At 52.4% G+C, this 25,138-nt stretch overlaps 1 protein-coding gene across 1 annotated transcript in view; it reads right to left on the minus strand.

Moving 5' to 3' along the window:
• Window positions 1-19,642, minus strand: part of TBX5 (T-box transcription factor 5) — a 40,695-nt gene extending 21,053 nt beyond the window's left edge. Inside the window, exons 1-6 of the mRNA XM_081288184.1 lie at window positions 19,472-19,642; window positions 17,605-17,699; window positions 15,382-15,501; window positions 14,456-14,603; window positions 10,987-11,139; window positions 3,736-3,827 (exon numbers count right to left, since the gene is read on the minus strand). Of these exons, the coding sequence (XP_081144310.1) occupies window positions 3,736-3,827; window positions 10,987-11,139; window positions 14,456-14,603; window positions 15,382-15,501; window positions 17,605-17,699; window positions 19,472-19,618 (755 nt within the window). The 5' untranslated portion in view covers window positions 19,619-19,642. The remainder of the gene's footprint in view (window positions 1-3,735; window positions 3,828-10,986; window positions 11,140-14,455; window positions 14,604-15,381; window positions 15,502-17,604; window positions 17,700-19,471) is intronic.
• Window positions 19,643-25,138: the final 5,496 nt, after the last annotated feature.

Consider the following 25,138-nt stretch of genomic DNA (forward strand, 5'->3'; position numbering starts at 1 on the left):
ACCATGAGGTGAGCAGCCCCACCTTCTACAGGCCCCGAGCACGGGTGCCGATGGATCATGGGCTGAAATCTCTAAAACCATGAACCAAAGTAAACTTTCTTTTTTTTAAGAGAGAATACCTCAGGTATTTGCTTACAGTTACCAGAAGCCAGGCTGCTCTATCACAGTCTCCCCAGCTGATTTCCTGAGGTCTCTGGAATCTGGGTCCTACCCGAGGTCCCTAGACTCTTCTAGACCCCTGCCCATGCCTCCATGCCGCAGCCCCCTCTCAAAGCCTGGTCTCTCCATGAGGCTGGGCCTCCCCAGAGGCCTCCCATGGCCTCAACCCCGCCTCTTGGACTCCTCAGACTCATCCTAAGCAGCACATCTATGAAATCACAATGCCACGTGCTGGAGATCTGAGCACCATCTACCATCTCTTCTGTCGCCCATCTGGGGGCTGCAATCTGGGAAACACTGGTTTTCGGGACAGAGGAGCCTTTCTAAAGAACCCTGGTGTGCATTTTATCATCAGTAGCTGGAGACGGGACGTTCAAATGGTTTTATTTTCTTCTCTGCGCCCGTCCACGGCCCTCCCGTTTTTATAATAAGCGGGGATCGGGCCTCTGTAACCAGAAACCGTAAATGAATGTTGGAAAATAACTAAGACATCATCTGCGTTTTCCAAACACAGAGAGTCGGGTGAGGAGAAAGAGTGGGGCGGGTGCCCAGAGGCTGGCGATCGAGGCCAAGAGCGAGTTCTGTGGAATAAGCGCGCTCGGCCTCCCAGACCCCACCTCTCGCCCCACTTCCAATTGTTGGAAGAGAGGAAACTTCATCCCTCCTGCTTCTCTGCCCGAGCCAGCTGTCACCGGGTGTGTGGGGGACGGGAAACAGGATTACAAGATTAACAGTGCGTCTGCGGAGCCTGCCTGGCTGTTATCAGGGCTGACTCCGGAGAGCCACAGTGCCCACTTGTCACTACCTACAGCAACCTGGGGGTTGGGACTCGCGCCCAAAATAAATCCTGAACAAGGACAAAACCGACTGGGAGCTTCCCCCACAATCAGGTTGGTTTTCCTGAGTGTGTCCATCGTGCTTTCTAGAGACTTTCCCACGTGGGTCCCGTGAGAACCCTGGGAAGTGGAAGCTCCATCTATTCAGACCCATTTCACAGAAGAGGGCTCTGGGGCTCTGCCAGGTGACATCACTTGCCCGGCGTCACCTGCTAATAATCACGACCAGGTTGGACCCATGTCCGTCGGACTTTGAAGGCTTCCATTGGAGTCAATCTGCTTCCCTCCCTCGCCTGCCCCAAGAATGTCACCAAAGAACTAGTAGAAGATGACCTAATGGACTGGTCAGGGGTCAGCACAGCCCTTGGGTTCTGCCACGCTGCTCCTAACAAGGCCACAGAGACACATGGGGCTCTTGGAGAGACTAAATCCAACATGTCACCCCTTCTCTCTGGTCCATGTGCATAGTCCCCACCCAGGGAGAAGGCCTGGTCCATCTGGGGAGTGGCCAGGACAGCCAAGCTGACCAACCTAGAGTCCCTGCCTGAATAGCCAAACAGCTGTGGTTCAAAGCCTGCTGCTCCAGATCTCGAACACTGCACCTGGTCCTCCTTTTGTGTCTGATATCTGTCCCAGCACCTTCCAAACTGCAGGGACCCGATCTGACACAGGGAAGCCACGTGGAGTCGGGAAGAGACACACGCACCAGACCGGGTGCAGCTCAGGGGTGCGGCGCTTGCCTGGAGTGCACGAGGCCTGGGTTCCGTCCCCGGCCCCACAGGAAAAAGAAAAAAATGCTGACCACACAATCCGCGGCCATAGGAGATTTCCCAGAGAAAGGAAGAGCCACGGGAGACCCAGGGAGAGTTGGGAGGTGGCCAGTGGGAGAGGTCAGAGAGACCTGGAGGCTAAACAGAAAGAAGACTTCAGGGTGGGAGCATCCCCTGCAGTGACCAAGACAGAGGGCAGGAGCCAAAGCCAGGGCCAGGCCTAGGGAAATGAGGGGGGCATCCAGGAGAAGCCTGAGCCTTACACTGAGGGGCAGTAAGAGGTGGATATCCCTTTGCGTGACTTGTGCTTTACAGAGATCCATCTGGTGGCTGCTTGGAGAAGCCCCCAGCGGGGACAGGACCACAGGCAGGTCCAAGGCAGCCGGGAGAGTGCTGGCTGGAATGTGCGGCCTGCCAGGAGAGAGGGAGGGATGCCGAGACCCCATAAGAAGGTAGAATCGGGGCCCGGTGGAGTTCGGTGGCACAGTGTGAGCCTAGCATGCACGAGGCCCCGGGGTCCACCCCTTCCCCAGAAAGAAGGAGCATCCGCAGGACATGGTGACTAGTTCACCTGGAGAGGTGCCCGCGACACCTTCAACCTGCTACCCTGCTCTTGACCTCGTGGGAAGGAGGGAAGTCCCCCCACCACAGCCAGCTTGGTCAGGGCGGTGGGGCAGGGCGGCCCCTACCTGTGCGGCCAGGACCTTCACACGTAGCCCTGGGAGGACCTGGGCAGGACAGAGCTGCTTCGGTGTCCCCTGAATTCTGAACACTGGAGGAGCAGCGTGACCCGTGGCACTCTAAGGCACAGATAATTGGACCTCTCTCCGCTAAGATGGGATTCCTGTCCACACTGTTTCCACTGATCCTGGGACTAAATTAAACACCGATTTCAAAATGTAGATGACTTGGGAAGTTGGCTATCGTAGCCACCAAAGGCACCTTAGGAGTCTACCGTTGGGAAGGAAGCCAGCCAGGAAGACAGGGACATACAGGCGTGTGCTGTCCCCGGGCACAGCTGAAGGTAATGTCCTTGAGTTTTTAGAAGCCTGCACAATCGGATCTGGTAAGCCTGCTGCCTAAAAATAATTCCCCAGAAGGCAGTTTTAAATCCAAAGCTAAAGCCACGGGCTTCCTCGTTTTTCTTCCCTCAGTCTCTGAAGGCATATGTCTGTCTCCCTGCCTGACTCTTCCTGTCACATCTTTCAAAAAGGAGAAGGAAAAAATTCCCAAATGACTTCATTTTATTTTGAAATACTAAACCCACCACAAGAGGGGAAGGAAGAAAAAAACCAAAAAAAAAAAAAAAAAAAAAAAAACCCTCTTGGTCAAAACAGCTCAAGATGTGATTTCTGATTCTCTTGCCATATGGCAAGTTCGTCTGGAAGCCTCTCCCGAGCACAGAGAACATTGACGACATCCACCATGCCTGTTCCATCCTTTCAAATCAGACCCCATCCCCACTCTGTGCATTCGCTCCAGACTCTTCTATTTGTCATATCAGCGGCTGCGACCACAGGATATGTAAAAATACCAAGCAATTTTTAGCACCAGCTTCCAATCCCCCAGCGCCCTGGACACCACATGGTGTCAAATTTTGTACTTCACCCCCAGGAAATCAAGTCATTAACTTCTCTCTCATTTACCGCGAGCCCAAGCCAAAGAGAAAAGCCTTCCTCGGCTGTGACTTATGGGAAGAAAAAGGGAAAGGGACTCGCTCGGGAGAGAGATTGCAGAGGGAAGTGATACTCAAAGCCCAGCTCCCCTGGTTCTTCTCCCGCCTGGGAGCATCACCCTCAGGTTGCTGATGGCCTCGGTCTCGCATGGGACAGTTATCAGAAAGGGGAACGAGTCTTTCCTCCCCATCTCTGGGCACCTGGTGCTCGTGGGCAGGGTGGCCATGGCACAAGAGCTGAGTGGCCCCCCGGCTCCGCCAGGCACAGGTGGGGCACAGGGATCCGCTTTCCTACCTCTGCATCCTGGACATTCTGTGCAGCTCCATGTCGTCACTCCCTCGGAATCCTTTGGCGAAGGGATTGTTCTCGATCTTTAATTGCGTGATCTGAGGGAAGGAGGGAGAACGGGGCCGTTTTACACTTTATTGCCACAAGACTACCTCGGGAACCGGAGCTCCTAACAGTGCCATGGAAACGTGGCCTCGGGCAACCCAAAGAAGCAAATTAAGCCAGTCATATCACCAGGACCCACCACTTCATTGGAGGCTTTTGAAACATGTTCTCAGACTGCTTTTGGGGGAGAGGGGCTGTTGGGCTGGATTCAGTTTGCACATTAATTGGAGTCACATTCTGCCATCCTTACAGCCAGAGTCAAGAGTGTGAGTGTGTGTGAGTGTGAGTGTGTGTGAGTGTGTGTGTGCGTGCATGCGTGCATGTGTCTAATCTGGGCACTTTGTATTTCCAGCACAGTGAAGGCCTCAACATTTGGTCCCCCTCCCCTGGCCCCCGAAGCCCCGCCCTGGGAAGTCTTGCATGTTGGCACGGGGGGTTGTATATCCGGCAGTGTGGCAATCCCCCGTTTGGAGAAAACTTGTCTTGATGGTGAGTTTCCAACAATCAAGTCATTTCATGGTTTCACAGACTTCACTGGCCCAGGTGGGAAACAGTGGCCAATAAAATAAACACGGACACGTGTGCAGATTACACCTATGACAGCGACCACACAGCTCTGGGCCGAGGTGGCTTCCCGAGCTCTGTCTGTCCTAGTGATCTGCAGGATAGGGAGCTGAGCAACAGAAAGAGGGTCTTTCTGAACGTCTTGGCCTGGAACTTTAATTTAAACCATCAACGCGTATTAGGGGAGTGTGAATGTGCAGTAGCCCATCCAGGTGACAGAGTGCATACATATGGCGTTTGCTAGAAGTAGTTCCTAAAAGTTATGTGCGAATTGATTTTTCTTTCTTTTTCGATTTGGTTTTTCAGAGCTGAGAATCGAACCCAGGGCCTTGCACATGCTAGGTAAGCGCTAACCAAGAACTACACCCCAGCCCAGAATTCTCATAGACAGTCACAGTATAGGCACCAGGACATCAAGACTCTAGCTTCAGTCCTGGGGGGGAGACCCCGTCACGATCACTGTCATATCATAGATCACCTGTATACTGGTTTGCTTGATATTTATATTTAAATTGAACCCCTTTTTATTGAAATCTATTTTACCCAGAAATAGGATATCCTGGCGCACACCTGTTATCCCAGCGGCTCAGGAGGCTGAGGCAGGAGGATGGTGAGTTCAAAGCCAGCCTCGGCAACTTACCAAGGCACTAAGCAACTCAGTGAGACCCTGTCTCTGACAAACTAGAATCCCTTGCTATTCAATAAGGAGAAAGCCACTGTATCAAGATCTCTGTACTAGGACTCACAGAAAGTTCTACATCCAAACCCTGCCTTCCCCTGGTGGCAGGAAGAGATTAGGCGCTTCGGAAGACGTTTGGAACACCACACACCAACTTGTACTGAAGGAAGGGCTGTCTGTCTTCCTCCAAGAGAAGTCTAGAAAGATAACTGGGAAGGGAACTTTCTCCCCCTGACTTGGATCCTACTCAAGTGCCCCTGCAAAACGCCTCCCCTTACCCCAGCAGTCCATGGACTTCAAAAAACTCTGGGCCAGGAATCATTAATGAATGCACACTTCTAAATCGATCCCCTGAGCTGTTCTGATACATCCTGCCTCTAGAAGAAACAGCCTACATAGTTCCCTTCTAGCTCCAAGACTCTATAATGAACCTGAAATCACTGTCTGAGGGCTGCGGTGTAGCTCAGTGGTAGAGCTTTGGTCCAGCATTGCAGAAGGCTCTGGGTTGCACCCCCAGCACTGCACACAAACAACCAAACAAACTGACTCACTGACTTGCTCTATGTATGATACCTGAATGCATAACAAAAAAAAAAAATCTCACATTTTTAATATCTGACTCTAATAATCTGACATCCAGAAAAAAAGAAAACTATGGTGAAAAAAATTTCAAAAGGTCAGCAATTGTCAGGGGTTGAGGCGGGGGGATGACGAGGCAGAACGCGGAGAATTTTTAGGGCAGTAAAGATCTTCTGTGGAACCCGGCCATGGTGGGTACCTGTCACTATATGGTTTGTCCAGACCCATAGCACCCCATGACAGATAGGAATGCTGAGGTCACAGCAGGTTTGGGGTGATAATGATGTGTCAATGTGGGGTCCTCCACGTAACAGGCGGACCACTCTTGTGGGGGTGTTGACCGTGGGGAAGGCCAAGCACATGGGGGGGGAGGTGCGTGGAAAATCTGTACTTTCTGGAACCACAAAGTGCTCTTTTACATCCATTTAAAAATATTTTGGATGCCGGGAATGCTGGCGCACACCTGTTATCCCAGTGGCTCAGGAGGCGGAGGCAGGAGGATCATGAGTTCAAAACCAGCATCGGCAAATTAGCGAGGCGCTAAGCAACTCAGTGAGACCCTGTCTCTGAATAAAATACAAAATATGGCTGGGGATGGGGCTCAGTGGTCGGGTGCCCCTGAGTTCCATCAGAGGTACCCAAAAAGAAAAAAAAATATTTTTGAAATCCATGTATAGACACACATCCATGTGTTTACACACATGTGTATATACATTCCCTTCCACCTTCTTTATTTATTTGTTGTTTTTTTTTTCTGGGAATTGAATCCCGCTTTGCCACTAAGCTACACCCTGGTCTTTTGATTGATTTTTAAATTTTGACACAGGGTCTCACTAAGATGCCCAGGCTGGTCTTGAACTTGTGATCCTCCTGCTCAGCCTCCTGAGTTTCTGGGATTATAGGCGTGTGCCACTGCACCTGGCTTCATTTTTTTTTTTTTTAAACTGGGCTCATTCCTGCAGATTTCTGATTTTGTCTTAACTCTTCACTGTGAGTTAAAAAAAGAAAAAGAAAGAAAAAGAAAAACTCTACAAAAATCCTTTCACAAAAAAGTCTTCAACATGTACACTCTTGGACAGCTCATTTTAGGAGTCTAAGATTCCATCACCTAGGGGGCTTTCCTTCCCACTCAGATTTCATCACAATGAATTGCAACTCAATGAATAATAAATCATTTTTTAAAAACTCATAAAAATGAAATTAGATCATTTAAACAGGAAGATCTCAGTGGCGTATGAGGCTGAGGTGGGAGGATGGCAAGTTTGAGGCCAGCCTCAGCAAGTTAGCGAGGCCCTAAGTAACTGAGTGAGACCCTGTCTCCAAATCTAAAAGTAACAAGGGCTGGGGATGTAGCTCAGTGGGTACGTGCCCCTGGGTCAATCCCTAGTCCAAAGGAAGAGAGAGAGAGAGAGAGATGTGGGTGCGTGGGTGGGGAGGGAGAGAAGAGAAGAAAAAGGAGGAGGAGGGAATCCTTTCCCCCAGGCCAACCCACCCCAGCCACAGAAGTTGATCTCTGCAAACGCTGAGGACAGGGAGGATGGGGACTCGGGGCTGCATAGTGTGGCCAACCCATAGTTACTGCCCCACCAAGAATTCAGAGCCAAAAGTTGCACAAAGGAAAAAAAATGAGGGAGTTTTATTTTATCTGCAAAAGACTTTTGCTCCAATCCATTCCTTACACCCCAAACAAGGTCACTTACTCCCTGATTCTTATGCTTTATCACCACATCTTACGAGAAATAGCACAATTTGCTAAATAGAGACTTTTGGAGACGGAGTGTAGGTACCCTTAGGACCTAAGAAATGCCTTTGAGAAACACTGACAGATGAGCTTGTCTGCAAATGAGAATACCTGTCTCCACGTGTCCCCGTCCACTTGAACGACAACCGTGTCTGTAAAGTCCCCTTGTCAAGAGGCTATGTGTGCTGGCTCAGGGGTACCCAAGCCCATCCACCTGGATGCTCCAGTTCTGCCAAAAGTCTCCCCTGAAACTCCCTCGAATTTGCCATACAGAGGTGCTCCCTCCAAAATCAGCATAAAACCGGATATCCGGGGGAGGGCTGGCCGTGGGGGGAGGGCAAATATAAATACCAGCTCCAACTGGTGAGACAGAGGTTGTAAAAATTAATGAGAATAATTGTTGTGAATTCTTGCTTTTGAAAAAAAAATAGGGGAGAAAAAAAAACTCATGAGAGCCAAAAATCTTAATTATGTCTCTCTATTAGGGGTTCATTTCCTGGTCCCAACCAGAAAGCTCATACCTCATAAATACAGGCTGCGTACACAATGATTTAAGCAGGAGGAAAATGCTTTTTGATGGAAAAGTGAGTTAATATTGGGGGATAGAGCCGCTGGCATACACAGCCATGGTCGCAAGAGCAGGGAAATGAAATGACCACGTGACCTTTTTTAACACCTAAATATTTCTGGGCATGGCTGCCGAAAACTGCAGTGAAAACCTTACAAAAACATGTTTCACAGGGTGAACGTCGCCGGGGAAGATTCGAGTGTTTAAATATCTTTCTCAAGCTGTCAACCATCTGGGGAAATAATTCCCAAATCCAGCTTGGGATCACAGCTGGGCTGAGGAAATATGTCTCGTCATTAGGAGCCCTTGTGGGCTCAGGCATGTGACTGCAGCCCAAGAAATGAACTCTTGTCGCATGCCTACCCCCACCTGGTACCTGCGCCCACGTCCAGAAAGACCATCCCCAAAGCAAAGCACGGAGCTCTCAGACCAAACAAAAAGGGACTTGTATTTTCCCAAAGTGTCCTGGCAATCGAATGGCATGGATTGCTTTTCTTGCCCTGATCCTTTGTCCAAAGCAAAATACAAGATGAAGGGTCCTTGAATTAACGACATGATCAGGGAATGAACCCAGGAAACCACAAAAAGGAACACTGGTAGTTCTTTTTCAACCACGGTAATAAGAACTTATTTAAAATCTCCCGTCTTTCCGATTCTAAAATAGCCAGGGAGTGACACTGAGTAGGCTGAGTGTTCCAGAATGTTCGTTTGGAACAGAGTTGCCCCTCCTAACAGATCAGTGAAGTCTTCCACCAATGGCTGGATTACCAGGACAGGCATTTGGAGCTAACTGGATGCCAAGCCCTGCCCTGCACCTCTCCAGGTCTATCTCGGGTCATCGCCCTGATGATCCTACAGGGTTGATGTTCTTATTTTACAGATAGGAAAAATGGATCAAGTCCATTGTCCAGAGTCAAATGGATGTGAATCCAAACAGTCCGAAGCCCCCAGAGTCTCCCTGGCAACCTACACGGCGTAAGAGCCCAGCTGGATTCCACCCATGGAGTCAGAATTCTCAATACCCGTTCCAGGTGGGACAATAAAGTAATGAGAACAAGTCCACAAATCATATGCAACCCCGGCCGCTTATTTAAATCACACGTCGTATATCCATAGGGGAAATGTTTGCAGGGTCTTGGACTCTACTGGAAATGTGTACAGCCGTGGACTTGCTCCTCACACAGCAAATAGATGCCTTTGAGACTCTAAGAGTTAGAAGGGAGGGAAAACCCAGTGAGCCTGGATGTCTCCTAGGAAATCCTTTATCTGCCTGCCAAAGAATATGTCAGACTGGCTAGAAAGACCTCTATGTGCAGTTCAGCTGGGCTCTCTGATCCAGATAAACAACAACAACAAAAGAATTCCTGTATGCAAACCCTGATTGTGATCATCAAATGCACACGCATCTCAATGTACAGCTGAAGATGCACATTTTAGACCTGTGAGCATTTACAGACGAATGTACAAAATCCACACTTATGCACCCCCCTCCTCAGGCATCCATTCACGTGCACAGATCACTAAATATATACAGGGCAGAGAAGAAAATTTTGAAAAGAAATTTGGGAGGTATTGGATATTTTCATGAGTTCCACCGAAAGTTTTACTGGCATGCACGTATGTCAAGTGTGAAGTTGTATGTATGTATGCTTCAAGGGGCTGGGGAGTAGCTTAGTGGAAGAATGGGTGCTTAGCTTTATCTAAGGCCCTGAATTCAATCCCCAGCTCTGCCCCCCAAATACATAAATAAATGTGTACTTCAAATATTGCAGTGATGTTATGATATAAATAATGCTGCAAACAGAGAAGAGGAGAGGGAGACCGTGATGAGACCTAAGATCATAACTATTAAGAATCCAGAATCTTTCCCCCAAGGGCCCGAGGTCTGATGTGGTTTTTAGAAGATCACTTTCAAGTGTGCACTCCTTCTCCTATGAACCTGGCCTTTCTTCAGAGAGAGAGAGAATTGGAAAAAAAAAAAAAAAAAAAAAAGATCTGATATACTCCTGGACTCTGTGTCAGATCTGGGAGCCCCTGAGCATCTATATATGTAGGTGAGGCTTCAGCTTCTTGATTGCTATTTCTCCTGTGACCACACTGGTTTGCCACAGCCTTAGAGGAGACAGTTTTCAAGAAGCCAGATTCTAACTGATCTGAAATAGTTCTGCTGCTCTCAGGAATTTGGACTTCACTGTTTTTCACCCTTGGCTGGAGGGTCAACAGGAGGAGAGGACTCAGAAAAATCTTCCTTCTCCTTTATTTAAAAAAGCTGTTGCTTTTTTCAAGGGAAAGGAGGCTCTCCCCTAAGATCAGGAAGGAGCCATCCATCACAGCTTGGCCTGGTCACTGACAACCTGAATTTGGAGATTACCCAAAGCCTGTTCTAACAGCCCTGGCCTCGGTGGGGGGATTATCTGCCACCCATCCTGCTCTGGAATGACCTCGATGGGGTAACTGGAGGCTTTAGAGTGCTAACCCTCCCCTGGCCTCTCTTGCTAGGCTCCACAGCCTTTGAGGTTTCCAGGACAGGGGCTATGCGAGGGGGAGGGTCACAGCCATCCCCACATCCATCCAGGTAAGATGAGTGACCTGCCCTCACTCATCCCACAGGGACTGCCCCCCTCACCGTCCAACCTGGCCACCCTCACTTGAACTGCCTCTAAAGGGAGGACACTGACTCTAACAGAAGAGGTTCTTCCACGGAGGGTAGTGCCAGCCACCTTCCCCTCCATGCTAAAATGATGCCTTCTGGTGGCATTTGAGTGAGTGGCCATCTAAGTCATGACAAGCTCAGTCAAACAGGTGTGTGTGTGCATGACAGCTGCATCCAGCAGTAGGAACCACCCCACCCTTAGGCTGCAGTTCTGCCCTGCCCCGCACCTTGGGGTAGAAGTTGTGCAGGTGAACACCGCACACTGGAGAGAGCCTGCCTCAGAGCACAAAGTTGCAGCCAGGACCAGACTGCATATTCACGAAGCCAGCAGACAGTCCCAGGTGCTGCCTGCTGGGGGTGGGGCTCACCTTGTGATTCTGATAGGAAGTCACCGCAATAAATGCCGTCTCCGGGAAGACGTGGGTGCAGAACGCTGTATTTTTTGAACCGAATCCATTATTTTCATCTGCTTTCACGATGTGTAATCTGGGCTGGTATTTGTGCATGGAATTTAGAATAATCTAAAAATAATAAAGAGAATGAGATTGTAAGAAAATCAAAACTCCCTTTGTTTCCAGATAAATCCCTGCTCCCTCCCCTCCCCCCCCCCATTAGCCTCCTGCGCTATAGGCTCTCTCGGAAAAATAGTCATTTTTTTCCCTTCTGTTTTGAAAAGGGGCCAATGATTTCATTAAAAAGAAACATTTCAAAAATGACAATTTCCAACTAAAAAAGCCAAGGTAATATTCCAGGAATCTACCCAAGGCACACACAGCAGTAAATCAGAATTCTTAATAAAGTTTGCTTAATAAATTAACTCTCTGCATAGGACTTCCCACACCCCCCAACGGGAGCCTAGTGAGTCTGCTTTGGGGAGCAAATGAGTCTGGGGAAGGCTGGGCAGCAATTTGGGAATGACTAGGGTCAACAAACAAACAAACACCCACCCCCCAGGCCAGCCAAACCCTCTAGTCATGTAAAGAAAGACACTAAGCTTTTGCAAAACTGGAATGAAAATGAGACTTTTCCTGAGACTTGGACCTCACATCTTGACCCTTTGTGAAACAGGCAAACTAATGTCAATAAAGAGACTTTTAGGGGTGGGAAGTGCAGCCTGGCCTCTCAGGAGAGCCAGATATGGGCAGGAAGCACCCGGCAAACCACCCCATCAAAGCGCTGGGCGGGTTGCCCTGGAGACTCCCCTTCTCCAACTTTATCTCATCATCCACAACCAACGTCATCTCCAGGCTCGGAGCTGGTGCATCTGCTTGGGGGGGGGGGGGGGGGCGGGGGTATGTGCTTTTTCTCTCTCCCTCCTGCCCGCCTCCCCCACCGTAGGGTGCTTCCAGGGGAAGGTCTCCCTGCTTGGAGGACCTCCGCTGGATGCACGTTCTTGCTGGAGTCAGGACTATTCACAAGCGGTGAGCATCGCTTCTAATAAAACCGGGTTTGTTGTCCTGATGACGCCGGGATTTGGATGCTCCCGGACCATTAACACTAATATTTACCAAAACTGTCCTGGTCCATGCCCATTGAATGGGCGAATCGCTGTTAACGGCCCCCAAATCTGGCCTGCTTTTTTCCCCAGAACCACAATCTGGAGCGACTGGGATTGTCTCAATGTCTTTGATTATTTGCATCGATGACCCTGGGGCAGGATTTTCGGACAAACCCGGGAGGCCCCGCAGCGCGGAGGGGGAGGGGCGGCCGCTCGGGCCCTGCGCTGGCGACCCGGCCGGGGCTCTAATCTCCGGCCGCCGGGCCCGGCCGCCTCCCTGGCCGATAGCGACGCCGGCCGACCGGGGCAGCGTGGCGACAGAGAGACGCAGCTGCCCCCGCGGGCAGCCACAGCCCCCGGCCCGGCGCGGCCATCCTCCCGGCTTAGCCAAATTGCCTTGACGGCTGGGGACAGTGTGGAAACGTCAACGCCAGGGCGATCTAATGGCTCCTAATTTCATTAGGGAGGCTCTGGATTAAAAGTCCAGAGTTCGGGATAGAGCACCTCTCCCGCTTCCCCTGGGCTGCTCAGAGGGCCCTGAACCCCCAAACTTGGGGCAGGGCTGTGCACCTTCCCCAGATGTCCACCCCAGAGTGACCACAAAGGCACAGCAGAAAATCAGAGGGGAAAGTTAGGAGGTAGCCTGGGGTTGGGGGGGCCCTCACTTCCCAGCATGATTCCACCCCCCCCCCACCAAACCCCCTGACTACCCAGCCAGGAGATGCACATGGGACCTTTACAAAATGGTCCCCCCTTCCTCAGAATCCCTTGAAATATAAAATGTCTGTTTGGAATCAGCAGAGCGACTCCTTACCCTGGGCCATCTCCCCACCCAGGAAAGACAGAGTTGATTTCTGCACTGGGTGCATCAGCAAGCAAGGCTCAACAGAAAGGAGGCTCTGCTGTTTGGCTGGATGCTTTCTGCACCCCTTGGAGCCCTCCCGGGGACATAGAAAGGGCAGGGGACTTTCTCCTCTCTGGCCAGCAGTTCAGCCTCTTCCCACCCCAGGGGCTGTGGCTGCTGTAGGGGGCCACTGCATCTCTCTGGGGTGGGTTTGTGCTGAGTCCTAAGACCTGGCAGGAGGAGATTCCTCATCTGAACTTTCACTACTGTGCTCCCTCATGGCGAAATCCATTCCCACCCCACCCCCTCCTTTCCCTAATCTGGAGACCACGTGTCCCTCAGTTGCTGTACTCTGGAGAGACAACCTGGTGGGACAAAGAGTCTCTATGGAGTTAGAGCTACCCTCAAATCCCTGATCCCAAATGCAAGCTGTGTGACCTTGGACAAGTCACCTCCGCTCCCCGGTGCCTTTTGTCTTCCTCTCTAGGCTACAGTGAGGATCAAATGCCCCAGGGTGAAGGAGCCCATTATGAAATTGTCAAACAGGGACCTCCTCACTGAATTCCTAGGCTGTTCTATCTAATTATTTCTATCATTAGAAATAATACAAAGAGATTTAGGGACATTCCCCCCAAAAAAAGAATCAGTGTTTTGTTCTTTGTTTTCTTTGGAGGAAGAGGGGGTGACACCCTGCTGAGAATCCCCTAAAAGCTACCTGCTGACTGGGCAGGAGGTGGGAGGGGGCGGCTGCACACTCAATATCCAGCATATGCTGTCAGGGAATTCACCAGGTCCCCCTCTTGGAACCAACCTAGACTCCTCTGATGGCTTCACTGGCCACCTGTAGAGAAGGGGCAGACCACCTCCCTCTCACCCAGGACATTTAAAAAATGAGGCAGAACCTGGAAGGGGACAGGGAAAATATATGCTCCCCTATGAGGCCTCTCCTGTACTGGGTCCCTGCTGGGCCCCAGTGTCCATGTTGTTTGCATAACTGAAGGCCCCCACCTCTCCCTGCACCTAAGGCACAGGCTGACCCCGCAGGCCCCACTGTCCAGGCCTGGGATGAGCAGCCCCAAGACTCTGGACCCTCAATAAAGGCAGAAGATCGGGGGTTGGCGGCACAGAAGTAGCCCCAGGCCAGGAGAACCGGGAGCCCAGGCTCCAGCCAACAGGAAAATACAGACCCAGGACCGTCCCCCAGGAAGGACAGCTGAGGGTGGGCCCTCTGAGCAGGAGGGTGGTGGAGACAGAGGAGGAAGTGGTAATGAGGAAAAGAAAGCAAGGGGAAATCTGAATGAGGAGGTGAGAACTACAGGAGAAGGAAAGAGGAGGCGAGAGAGGGAGGAAAAAAGAAGAAAATGAAAGACCAAAAGCCAGATAAAAAGGGACCTGGGAGGGGGGAAAATGGAGGAAAGAAATGGAGAATCGTGGACACGTGAAGCTGAGAAGAGCGAGCTGGGAGGCCGAGGACGGAGAGGGCCAGGGTACTTACGTGCCCAAAGGGGTCCAGGTGGTTGTTGGTGAGCTTGAGTTTCTGGAACGAGACGAGCTGTCGCATCCAATGCGCCCCTGTGGCTGGCGAGTCAGGATGCACATAGAGGCGGCCAGGCATGGCAGGCTCTGCTTTGCCGGTCACAGACCTAAACCAAGGAGAGGCGTGACCTGGGGGCTGCGGTAGCAGAGGTACTGCACCAGGCAAGGGCTGCCAAGCACTGGCCGGGGACATCTGGAATCATCCTGACCCTCCCATCTCCTTTAGGTTCCCAGGTGCCCCTGAGTGCCTGGTGCAGGCATCCAGGCCAATCCCCTGGCCTGACTCTTTCTTCGTCCACCTCAAAGTTCCCCTAGCGCCAGGCGTGCCTGGGACCCTGTGGTGTCTCAAGGCACACAACCAGGCCGCTTCTGGAAGCCTGAATGTGCAAAAGAAATCTTGAAAACTCCTTAAGTGCTTTCAAAGAGGGCCTCCTCCTCTTCAAGCCCCTGCACTCCTGGCAGCCAGGGAGCAATCGACCCAAGGAATGGGCCTCTCCTCTCTTGCCTTTTTAAACTAAAATGCCACGGGCCGATTTTGTAATTTCATAAAAAAGGCATGTTCAAAGCAGGTAACTCATAAAAAAAATAACTGTAAATGGTTTTATGCCCCCCAGAAATACATCCAGGGCTTGGTAACAATACTCTTTTTTAAAAAATCCGGAGCTCATGTGTGCAGCAATAGAGGGCCCCCATTTCCTCTGAGCCTCAGTTTTCCGGTCTATCAAATGGGAACTAATGGCTGCGGGGGGGGGGGGGGGGTCAGCCGGCTGCAATAGAATAGTCATGTGCAAGCCTAGGAGCACACAGTGGGAGCTAAAAAATGTTTACTTGTTCAAGGTGGGGGATTCCAATTCCCTCCCTGCCCTCCTCCTGTCCGGTGCCTACCATTTATTATCTGCAAACTTATATCTGTGGTCATCCGCAGGAACAATGTCCATGAGGAGGATATACTTCGTTTTGGGATTAAGCCCAGTCACCTTGACTTTATAACTGGGAAACATCCGCCTAGGAGAGAGAGGGGGAGGTGGGGAGAGGGAATTGATGTCAATGTTCTGAGAAGCATGTCCAGATTTTAATGGAAAACGCAATTCCTTGAAACAAGTAAAACGGAGGAAAAACTGGCTCCACTCCACTCTCCCTGAGATCCATCCCGGGTTTCCCTTGAAGTTCTGGTGTGGGGAGGAGGAAAGCAAAGGGATGGAAAAGAGGAGGCACCTGGGTACCTGTGGGGACCTGGGAGAAACAGCAACCAGAGGCTGCTTAGAGAGAAATGGTTTTAAAGAAGGCTTGAAAGGGACCCCTTTCAAATCCAACTAAATGCTCCTCTCAGAGCCAGCCACCTACTCTGGAGGAAAGGACTGGGGTCAAACCTAGCCCCCTTCTATCTGCCCGGGTGCTCTGGTCCATCTCTGCATGACTGCAGCGTCAATAGACACCGAGGTGTGCGCCCTAGGGACGCGCAGCCCGTGGGTGTGCATCTGCCCGGGGTCCTGGCTTTTGTTGTCCGCTCTCAGGGGCAGGGATTAGCGGCGGTTCCCAGTTTAACTCGGTGGGTGACCCCCACGGGATCTTCAGCGGGAGTTCATTCTTTAACGCCACACTTCCCTAAGGCGCCTGGGGCAGTCTACGTTCCTTGGCCCTCGGCAAAGAAATTCCAAATCTATCCAGATTTGGTTGCAGCAAGAGCTGGGGCCTGACCTGGGGTCGGTGAGCGGAAAGCCGATGCGCGCAGCAGCCTGGTGCCGGCTACTTCGGGGCGCAGGGCGCACTCCACGCTCCCATCCCGCCTCGTGAGTTGTACGCCCCGGGAAGCAAGGCTCTTCCCGGCTGAACTTGGACGAAAGGACCAGATGCTGGACCTGGGCTGGCTCCGCGCTGGCGGGCAGGGTGAGCCGAGGCCTCTCCCTAAGCCTCGGTGTTTATCTGGCCGAGCAGCGCGCCTGGCTGGAGGCGGAGGCGCAGGAGACTTCGCAGGCCTTTTATAGTTACATCCTCGGCTCGGGCGAGGGGGGAATGGATCCCAGCCCGGGCTTTCCTTCCCCGGCAGACTGGGAAGAGGACCTCAGTGCCCTGGTATAAACAGATCGCGCGCCTCCCAGTTCACTCCGGCCTTGGGCCGAGCGGAGGAGCCGACATTGTTTAATTTCAAATAATAATAAATGTCACGGTTGTCAGTTTATTGTGGGAGGCTTGGAGCAGGAGAACCGCGGCGTCTGCAGAATCGGCTGCACCCTCCGCCTTCGCACACCCCGGCGGCGTGGGCCTGCCGGCCTCCCTCGCTCCACGCACGGGCTCTGCACAGACCCGAGGCCTTCCGCCCTTCCTGGCGTGGAGGACCCATCCAGCAGGGGGATGCTTGTGGCGGGGATGTCCTCAGGCCTGGGCAGGAGCCCTCTCACACAGGGAGGCAAAGAGCTAGCGGCACGACTCTGCCGTCCCCTCCCCCATGAGTCTGGCTTTTCCAGCTCCAACTCCGCGAGCTTTGAAGGGGAACTCTGGGGCCAGTGTTGGCCAAGAGGCCGTGTTTATCGGTGTCTGCGTATAGAGCTCCACCGAGCCCCGATTCAGTTTCAAAGGCTTCGCCTGCGTTCTATAAACAATGGAAGAGGTAGCGAAGACATCCAACAATTCAGAGTTTGGCCATCGGGTGGGACGCTGGAACCACTCCAAGGTCAGGGAGGGTGGGGATGCGGGTGGGGGCGAGGGATCCAGTCCGAAACCTAGGAAACCCAAAGCCCTGCTCTGTTTTCCTTTTCTCTCTTCGCTCCATTCTTCCTCTTCTTTCTCTCACTACAAATCCATCCAGAGAGCATGGCTTCCATGCTTTTTATTCTTCCTAAATATGAGCTGGAAGAAACACCCAGCTTCCAGAGTTGAGGGTTTGGGGTGTATCCCCATCCTTCTGAGGGCCAGTGGAAGGATTCTCAATGTGCCTCTTTAACCAGAATTGAGTCAAATATTTTATCCCCCCTCCCCCAGCTAATTCTTTCTCTAGACCCCACTCCTCTCTCCCTCTCCATTCTCTCCTGCTCCCCGGCCACATTTTTTCTTCTTCTTCTTTCCTCCCTCTGTGCCCCTGTGCTCCCTCCAGACCCTCAGCCAACTCACCTTCCAGCCTTCGTTATGATCATTTCTGTGCCCACTTCGTGAAATTTCAGCCACAGTTCTCTTTCATGGAGAAACACCTTGATTCCTTCCATGCCCTGCAGGCATGAGAGAAAGATGGCAAGTGAGAAGCTTGGGTGGCAGTGGACATTTCTTCCCAAACTGCAAGAAGGCTTCTCCCACCGCCTTGGTGCCTGTGGACTCAGAGGGTGAAAAGTGCCTCAGTCAGCTGCAGAGTTGTCTGGGCTCTGGAGCACCCTACAGCCTCCGCCCAGGAATCCCTGTGCCGGCTCAGCTGTGAGGGGGCAACCAACGACTACTTGATTCTCCAGTGTCATACAGCCCCCCTAATGCCCTCAACACAAAGTTTGAGAGTCATCACCAATATTAGGGGTCTCCAGGACTGTGGGGAGGACCCACAGGCCAATTTCAATTCACTTCCAGCTGGGAAACAGGGGGCCTCAATCTAGAAAAAATAAAACACCGAGGACATTCTTTGTAGACACCCATATGTCCACTCGCAAAACTTATGAATATGCAACTCATGTGCCTGTAAATGTTTACCCTCTATCATGGTAGAACATACAAGGAATTTTAAATATAAAAAATTTATTATGATTATATGATATGTTGCTACAGTCGAGAACACAAATTCTATCTTAATAACCTTCCCGGGCCCTCTGTTCACTTTCAGCAATTTGGAATATGGGGAACAGCCAAAACCGATGTTTTCACTTTCGACAAAAAGTTATTTTACAAAATCAACGCAAAAAAATAGATATGAAGTCTTTCTTTAGAAACAATGGATAATTGTCTAAAAAGTGGATTTGCTTTTCCAGAAAAGAAAAAATTCTGAGCCCCGAGCCCTGGGTATACTTCCATCATCCCAGCAACTCAGGGTGGTGAGTTCCAGACCAACCTGGGCGATTTAGCAAGACCCTGTCCCAAAGTTTAAAAATAATAATAAATTAATTTAGAAGCCTGTGTAAGGCCCTGGGTTCAATCCCCAGTACCAAAATACTAAGGATGATGATGAGTCTAAGTTTCCCTAACTGTGCTTGCAGGCTGTGTAAATATTATGCCTGTTTTCCTGAAATAGGAAGACAAAAGAGAAAGTCTGGAAGGGCATCGAAATTTAAGGAAGGCTGTGTACGGATCTCTTCTGGTCAAGTCAACCGCTTTGCGGTCTGTGACATCTATTTTAAAACCGTCATCGGTCTGTGGCCGCCTGGTGCACCCAGTGAGCCGAGGGTTAGGGCGCGGAGCGCAAGGCAGGACTCCTCCCTCTGCTGGGGCCCAGCTTCAAGCCAGGCGAGCCCGAGACTTCCTGTGCCCTCTCGGGCCGGCCTCCTGCGCTCCCCTCGGCCTGCGAGGGAGCGCTAGCCCGCCAGGCCCCGACCGCAAGACAAATGGTGCGATGCGCGGGTCTAGGCAGCGGGGAAGGCTACGGGAGATCTAAAGAAGGGTCAAGCCATCGCTCATGCCGGCCTGAAGCAGCCGCTGACCCGGCTCTTAATAAGGCGCTCAGGGCCAATTCTACACCTAATGCAGCAGGCCAGGAATTCTCTGGGCTATTGTTTGCTGACTTCAAATAGCCGGATAATTGAGATTTCTCTAACAATTTAACTAGCTTTCAAAAATCCTCAGACCATAAAGATAATCTCATCATAAAATGCATTGGAATAGACTGGTATTTGGGGAGACAGGGCAGAGAGCGGTGGGACTGAGTGGGAATAACAAGGAAAAGGGACCGTAATAAGCCTTAGGCTCCGCACCCCTCCCCTGCGCCGGCAGAAGGAATCCAGAAACCAGAGGGACTCCAGTCGGCTTTGGTGTCTGCAAAGGGCCTTCAGGTGCAGGGTCTGCTTACCTGCTGGGTGAAGGCGGCCTGCGGAGACGACGGGGACTTGCTGGGAACCCCTAGTGTAGTCTCCGGTTTTGAATCGCAGGACAGGTCTTTGGAGTCAGGCTCCAAAGGCGTGTGTGCCAGGCCAAAGCCCTCGTCTGCGTCGGCCATGGTGCGCCCAGGGCCCTGTGCCCGTTAGAGGTTCTGCTCTGAGAGAGAGAGAGAGTTGGGGAGTGGAGAGTACAGCTTCAGCGACAGGAGGGAGCAGTTTGACCCCGTTTCCAGCTACTAGCCCCTCGGTTCCCAGCTGAAGGAAACGGCAGAAAGTCCTATTATTATTATTACTATTACTTTCTGACCACGCACAATCTCTTGCGAAAGACCCGCGTCAGACCCGGAGGAGTAGAGGCCCCCATCTCCCCTGCGCAGGCTCTCCACGATAAGGGAGCTGCCCGTCAAATTTGTCTGAACTCCTGAAAGAGCCAATAAAGATAAGGGTCGGTATTTTTGGAAGCCATTGGGTACCAACCAAATACAAAACAAAACAAAAACTCAGTCTCCTTTTGAGAATTTCTTTTCTTTGTCAAACTGCAGGAGGCCATCGGAATTTTTTTTTTATTAAACCTCAAGAGAGGAATAGTTATCTGCAGCAAGCAGAATGCTTGCAATAACCCGCCTCTAACAAAACCCCCAAACCGAGGAAGGATGTCAAAACTGAGAGACCAGGTTCAAAAGAGAATTCGTGTGCATCTTTATCAGCTACAGGCCCTAAAATGAAAAGTCCTCTAAGAAAAGGAAAAAAGTCATCCCTTAGCTCCAACCCTAAGTAAGACTTATTTTAAAAACTAAAACGTAGCCATACGGAAGGCTCCCGAAGGAAAGCGGCGGCTCTGCAGGTCGGAGAGAGAGGAGCACCCGGTGCCGGCCGCCAGCGCTCCGCGGCCGGCGGGGGGTGCGTGTTCTCCGGGCTTGCTCGGCTCTCCGCGCTGGGTATTTTTTCAAGCGTCCAGGCCGAGAGGAGCATCTCCAAGCTGCAGCCTGGCCTGGCTCGCTGAAACGGCAGGCAGGACTGGCTCGGGGTTGGAGGGGACAAAATCGGTCCCGCATAAATCCTGGGCTCCAGGCGTTGAATGGGTCTCGCGTTCTGCCGCGGTGGGGAGAGCGGCCCGGGGTCGCAGGCGTAAGAGGATGGAACCCGCAAAATCGCAGCCACAAGGCCGTTTGAGCCGGGATGGGTCTGTCTGCTTCCAATCTCCTCCACATTTCCAAGGAGGGATTCCCACCACCGTCACCACCACCCTGCCTCGAAGCACGGCAAGATTTTGGGAAAGGAGTGCAAACGACGGTCCCCGCAGCATAAGCTTAGGCAAGCGGTTGAATTTCCCTGGTCTGTAATGGCTCAGACCTAAACATGGGACCGAGAAGGACAGCTTCTGAGGCCAGACCTCCAAGCAGCCTCCTTCCCCTCGGCCTTGGGAATTTTGGGGAGGCAGTCCTAGGAGCTCCGGCAGCCTGCTTACAACAAAAGAACGCAGTGCCGGCGCCCCCCACCCCCACGCTCCCATTCACTGCAGATCCCGGAGAGAATCCCACCGCGCGCCCTTGCCAGGGTCCGGGGGAGCTCGGGGCTGGCGGAGACGAACAAGATGCGGTTTGACAGAACCAGGCCGCGCGTCCTGCAAGCCTCAACGCCTCTCCCCCAGCCGCGGCCGCCTCCCGGGCTGCATTCGCCCGGCAACTCGAGCCGCGCAAACCCTCTGCGAGCCGGGCGCTGCAAGACGCAGGGAAGGCTGCAGTCCGCCATTCGCGCCTCTGCAAGCGGACTCCGCGCCAGCAGGCTCCCTCCCGAGTCTCCCGGGCCATCTGCGGGGACCATTACCTCGCTCGGCGGAGCCGGTGCGTTCACCACATTCCCTCCTGGCTCCTAGCAGGCAAGCCGGCGGCGAGGTGGGGGTGCAGGCATGGTGACTCCGAGGTTTACGCTGGGGACTGCTTGCCCAGCCTAGCGTCTACTGCTGCCTACAAAGGAGCACCCACCGCTGGAGTCTCGGCGGCGCCTGCCCACCTCCAACACACACCTCCTCGGTGTGCTATTGCTCTCCTAAACGGCTCCGACTTGTCAGGCGCCACAAGGGCTCCGAAAAATACAAAACAGCAGCTCTGGGAGTGCCAGCAACCTTAGAACCTCAGCGCCAAGTCCTTCCTTGCACCCCTAGGGAGGGAAAGTTGGGAGACAAGAGAAAGCCGCAGGGAATTGTCCAAGTCCTTCTCTGAGCACCGCTTTCAGGGTTAAAGTTCCGGAATTTGAGGTAAGAGTCTCAGAGAGTCAGAGTCAGTCTCTCTCTCTCTCTCTCTCTCTCTCTCTCTCTCTCTCAGAAATACAAGCCAACTTTGCTGAGTTCAGTGACGTTGAATTGCCTTGATGCTTACAAAGTACTGAAATTGCCTATCCAACTAGCTCCCACCGCACACTGCCTGCCCCTTCTCTCTCTCCCTCTCCCCCCACCCTCCACCCTCCTCCACCACCTTTTCCACTTTTCCACTAGATTTCCCGAACATTCAAATCACAACTGGACTCTCAACCTCAGACCTGGCAATGGTCCCCTCCTCTTTGCCCCCTCCCCAACCTTCATCCATCTCAGTTGCTCTAGACCAGCAGTGGCTGCACAAGAAAAGAAAGAAAAGAAAAAAGCCTTCACAAATCCTGGTAAACCCAGCCCCGCTTCTATCCGGGAAGTACAGTAATTTCAGCGACTGGCCGTGCACAGGACTGAGTCTGAACACACCAGGAGTGTGCGCGCATGCATGCACACACACACACACACACACACACACCATGGATGGGCCTCTGAAGCCTGCATCCTGTCTCCAGAGTTGGTCTCAGAGGGAGAACTGTGTGACCCCCACCTAGCTGGACAGGGCCAGGGTGGCTGCCCTGACATCTCTTCCCCACCCCCCACTCCTCACCCCCACTCTAAATGACTGTGGGTGAGGCAGAGTGAAGGTGCACTGGGATGGGGGCCAAGATCACAGATGCCAAGAAATCGCCATCAGTCCCCAGCCTCCACCCCCCCCCACTTCTGCCAGGGTCAGAAGGCTGCCCTGGCTGGACATGTACACAAGGCAGTGCCCGGTTTTATTAACATAATCAAGCCGTCATTGGAAACTGGCTGGGTCTGCATCTCCGTGCGCTCCTCTCCCTGCCCCTCTCTAAAATGTAGTATTTTGAGGTTCAGTTGAAGAGGCCAATAGAAGCATCAACACAAGAGGTCTCCGTGTGAGCAGACCCAGATTGGGGCACCAAGTCTGGGTGCTTGGAAGAAATGTCAGCAGTTCCTCTGTTTTCCCATAGTGTGCCCCTGTTCTTGTTTGGGGCTCTAATTAGGGACTCAGGTCCAGAAAATCCAGATCTGGAGAGAAGGATGTAGGGAGCAGAAATGACCCAGAGACCAGCAGTAGTGTGGCCCTCTGTGACTGCTCTGCCAATTTCCCAGGTCAGGTCACCACTGCAAAATTCCAAAGTGGACTGTCCAACCCTAGATGTGGGGCAACTTGGGAGTAAAGCAACTCTCCACCTTCCGGGTTTGTTTTCAAATAGACCTTGGCTAAGGCAATTTGTTTATTTGTGCAAACACCTTCACTCTCCCAGAATGTCAGCTCAGAGGCTAAGGAGGCAACCTCTGGCCAAGGGTGGACACCAGCAATGCTATCAGAATGAGCCTGAATTTCCACATCTCTGTTGGAAGGAAGGGGAAATCCAGAAAGATCTCTCCAATCCCTTTAAATTCGTAGAGATTTGCGGATGAAATTAATTCCCATAAATAATCTGTAGGCCCTTCCCAAGAGGGAAAAAATCTGGACTCCCCCAAGTAATAGCCCAGCCAGATTCACTTCGTTCCTGGAGCTTAGCTATATGCTTGCTTCCCGCCACTGGGCAAAATCGGATTTTTAAACCTGGCGGGGGGAAATCCATTCTTGCCAGGTGACACACCGAGGCAAAATGCAAGAGGGTGGCCTTCCTATCTTGCTCGGGAACAGCAGCAGAGCTGGGTGGGGGCACCCAACAAGACAGAAATGGGGTGGGAAGCAGAGATCCGCCAGCAGAGGAAATTAGGAGAGAAATCTATCCCCCCATCCCAAGTCGCCAGGTCCACACTCACCTCCAAAAATCCCACCTCTTCTTTCCAGAAGGCAGCAGGGACGCCTCCCTGAGGCAGGGGCTCAGGTGAAGAACTTTGAAAGCACCCCGAAAAAAGAAATCTTTTAAGGTCAGGCCTTCTTCTAGGTTCTGTCAAGAGGAACACGGCACCTCCTAGCTCGTAGTTGGTTTGTGGTCTCCGACAAATTAAATATTACTGTTTATTACCAGGCATACCCCAATAAAATAAAGAGGCAACCAGGCGATACGGACTATCTCACCAGCCGCTGCACCTATAGGACTCAGAGACGTCATGAGTCACGCAACCGGCCCGCGCACTGTCACGTTTGACTGGGGGGCAGCGGCGGGAGGTTAATTTCTCTCCATCTTCATCTCTCAGTCCTGGATCTTTGCGGCCACCAGTCCCAGGCGCCTCGGCCCCGGGGAATAAATAAAGAAATAAACAAATCCCGTGCTCTCCGGGGCAATGGGGGTGGTGACCATAAGACACGAATAGAGCCAAGATCGATTTTCTCAGAGAGGGGGAGAGGAGGGGATAACAAAGTGGGCTGGGAGTCCGCCTCGGCACCCACTGGACAGAAATCGAGTTGTTTCGGGGGGAACTGAGGACTCTTGCAGGAGACAAGGGATTCTTAGTATTTAAAATGTACTTTTTTTTTTTTTTCCAGAGGAAGAGCAGTTGTCAAATGAATGTCCAGGCGCCCCTCTAGCTGGTCGTGTTTGGTACGCGAGACCTGAGCGCCCAATTGCCGACCTGCATGGCAGTCAGGACTGGGCTCTCACCAAGGGGGAACCAGACAGAGAAGTTCCCAGGCAGAAAGGGGTTCGCCCGCAATGTGGCGGGGAAAGGCCATTCTGCGAAAGCTCCTTTAACCAGGTCTGGGGATGCAATTTGGCCCGGCGTGGCCCGGCGGGGGCGGGGTGCGAGTGGGTGGTGGGGTGGGGGTGGGGTGGACAGGGGTGATTTCTGCAGAGAAAAAATAATCGCGCCAGGTCCCGCGGAGGGACGAGACACCCTATTTTGTTGTGTAATAACAATTATTTCTAATGTGAGCAATGGGCCTCATGGCTAAGACGCGTGTATGTCCGCAAGCTTTTGCACGCAATTGGAAACTCTCTGCGTTGGGTTGCGAAACGCACCGCGTAGACGCCCCTGGCGGCGCCCAGCAAGGAGCTTAGGCCTGCCCGGCCGAGCCAGCGATCTCCAGGCCTTCCGCAAGGGTAAGTTCCCGCCCAGGGGCCCCGAGGGAGCCGGACGTCTGAATTTCGACTCGTCCTTAGCTTCGGGGCTCTATCCTGGGTTTTGCGCGCCCCCAACCCCTGGGGTTTTCGGAAGCATGAGCTGGCTGCAGGCCCGGTCTACCCGGGATGGCAGCGGCTGCGAAATGTGGAGGACGCAGTCGGCAGAGCAGTGGCCCGGGCCAAGGTCAGGCCCTCGGGGAGAGTGGGCAGTGGCTTCTGCGGGCGCCCGGGCCGACCGGGCCGCAGACCTGGGCTGCTTCCAGCGAGCCCGATCCGAGGCCCTCCTCGCG

The sequence above is a fragment of the Spermophilus citellus genome (assembly GCF_964194105.1).
Source record: "Spermophilus citellus genome assembly, chromosome: 3".
In the NCBI taxonomy this organism is placed as follows: Eukaryota; Metazoa; Chordata; class Mammalia; order Rodentia; family Sciuridae; genus Spermophilus; species Spermophilus citellus.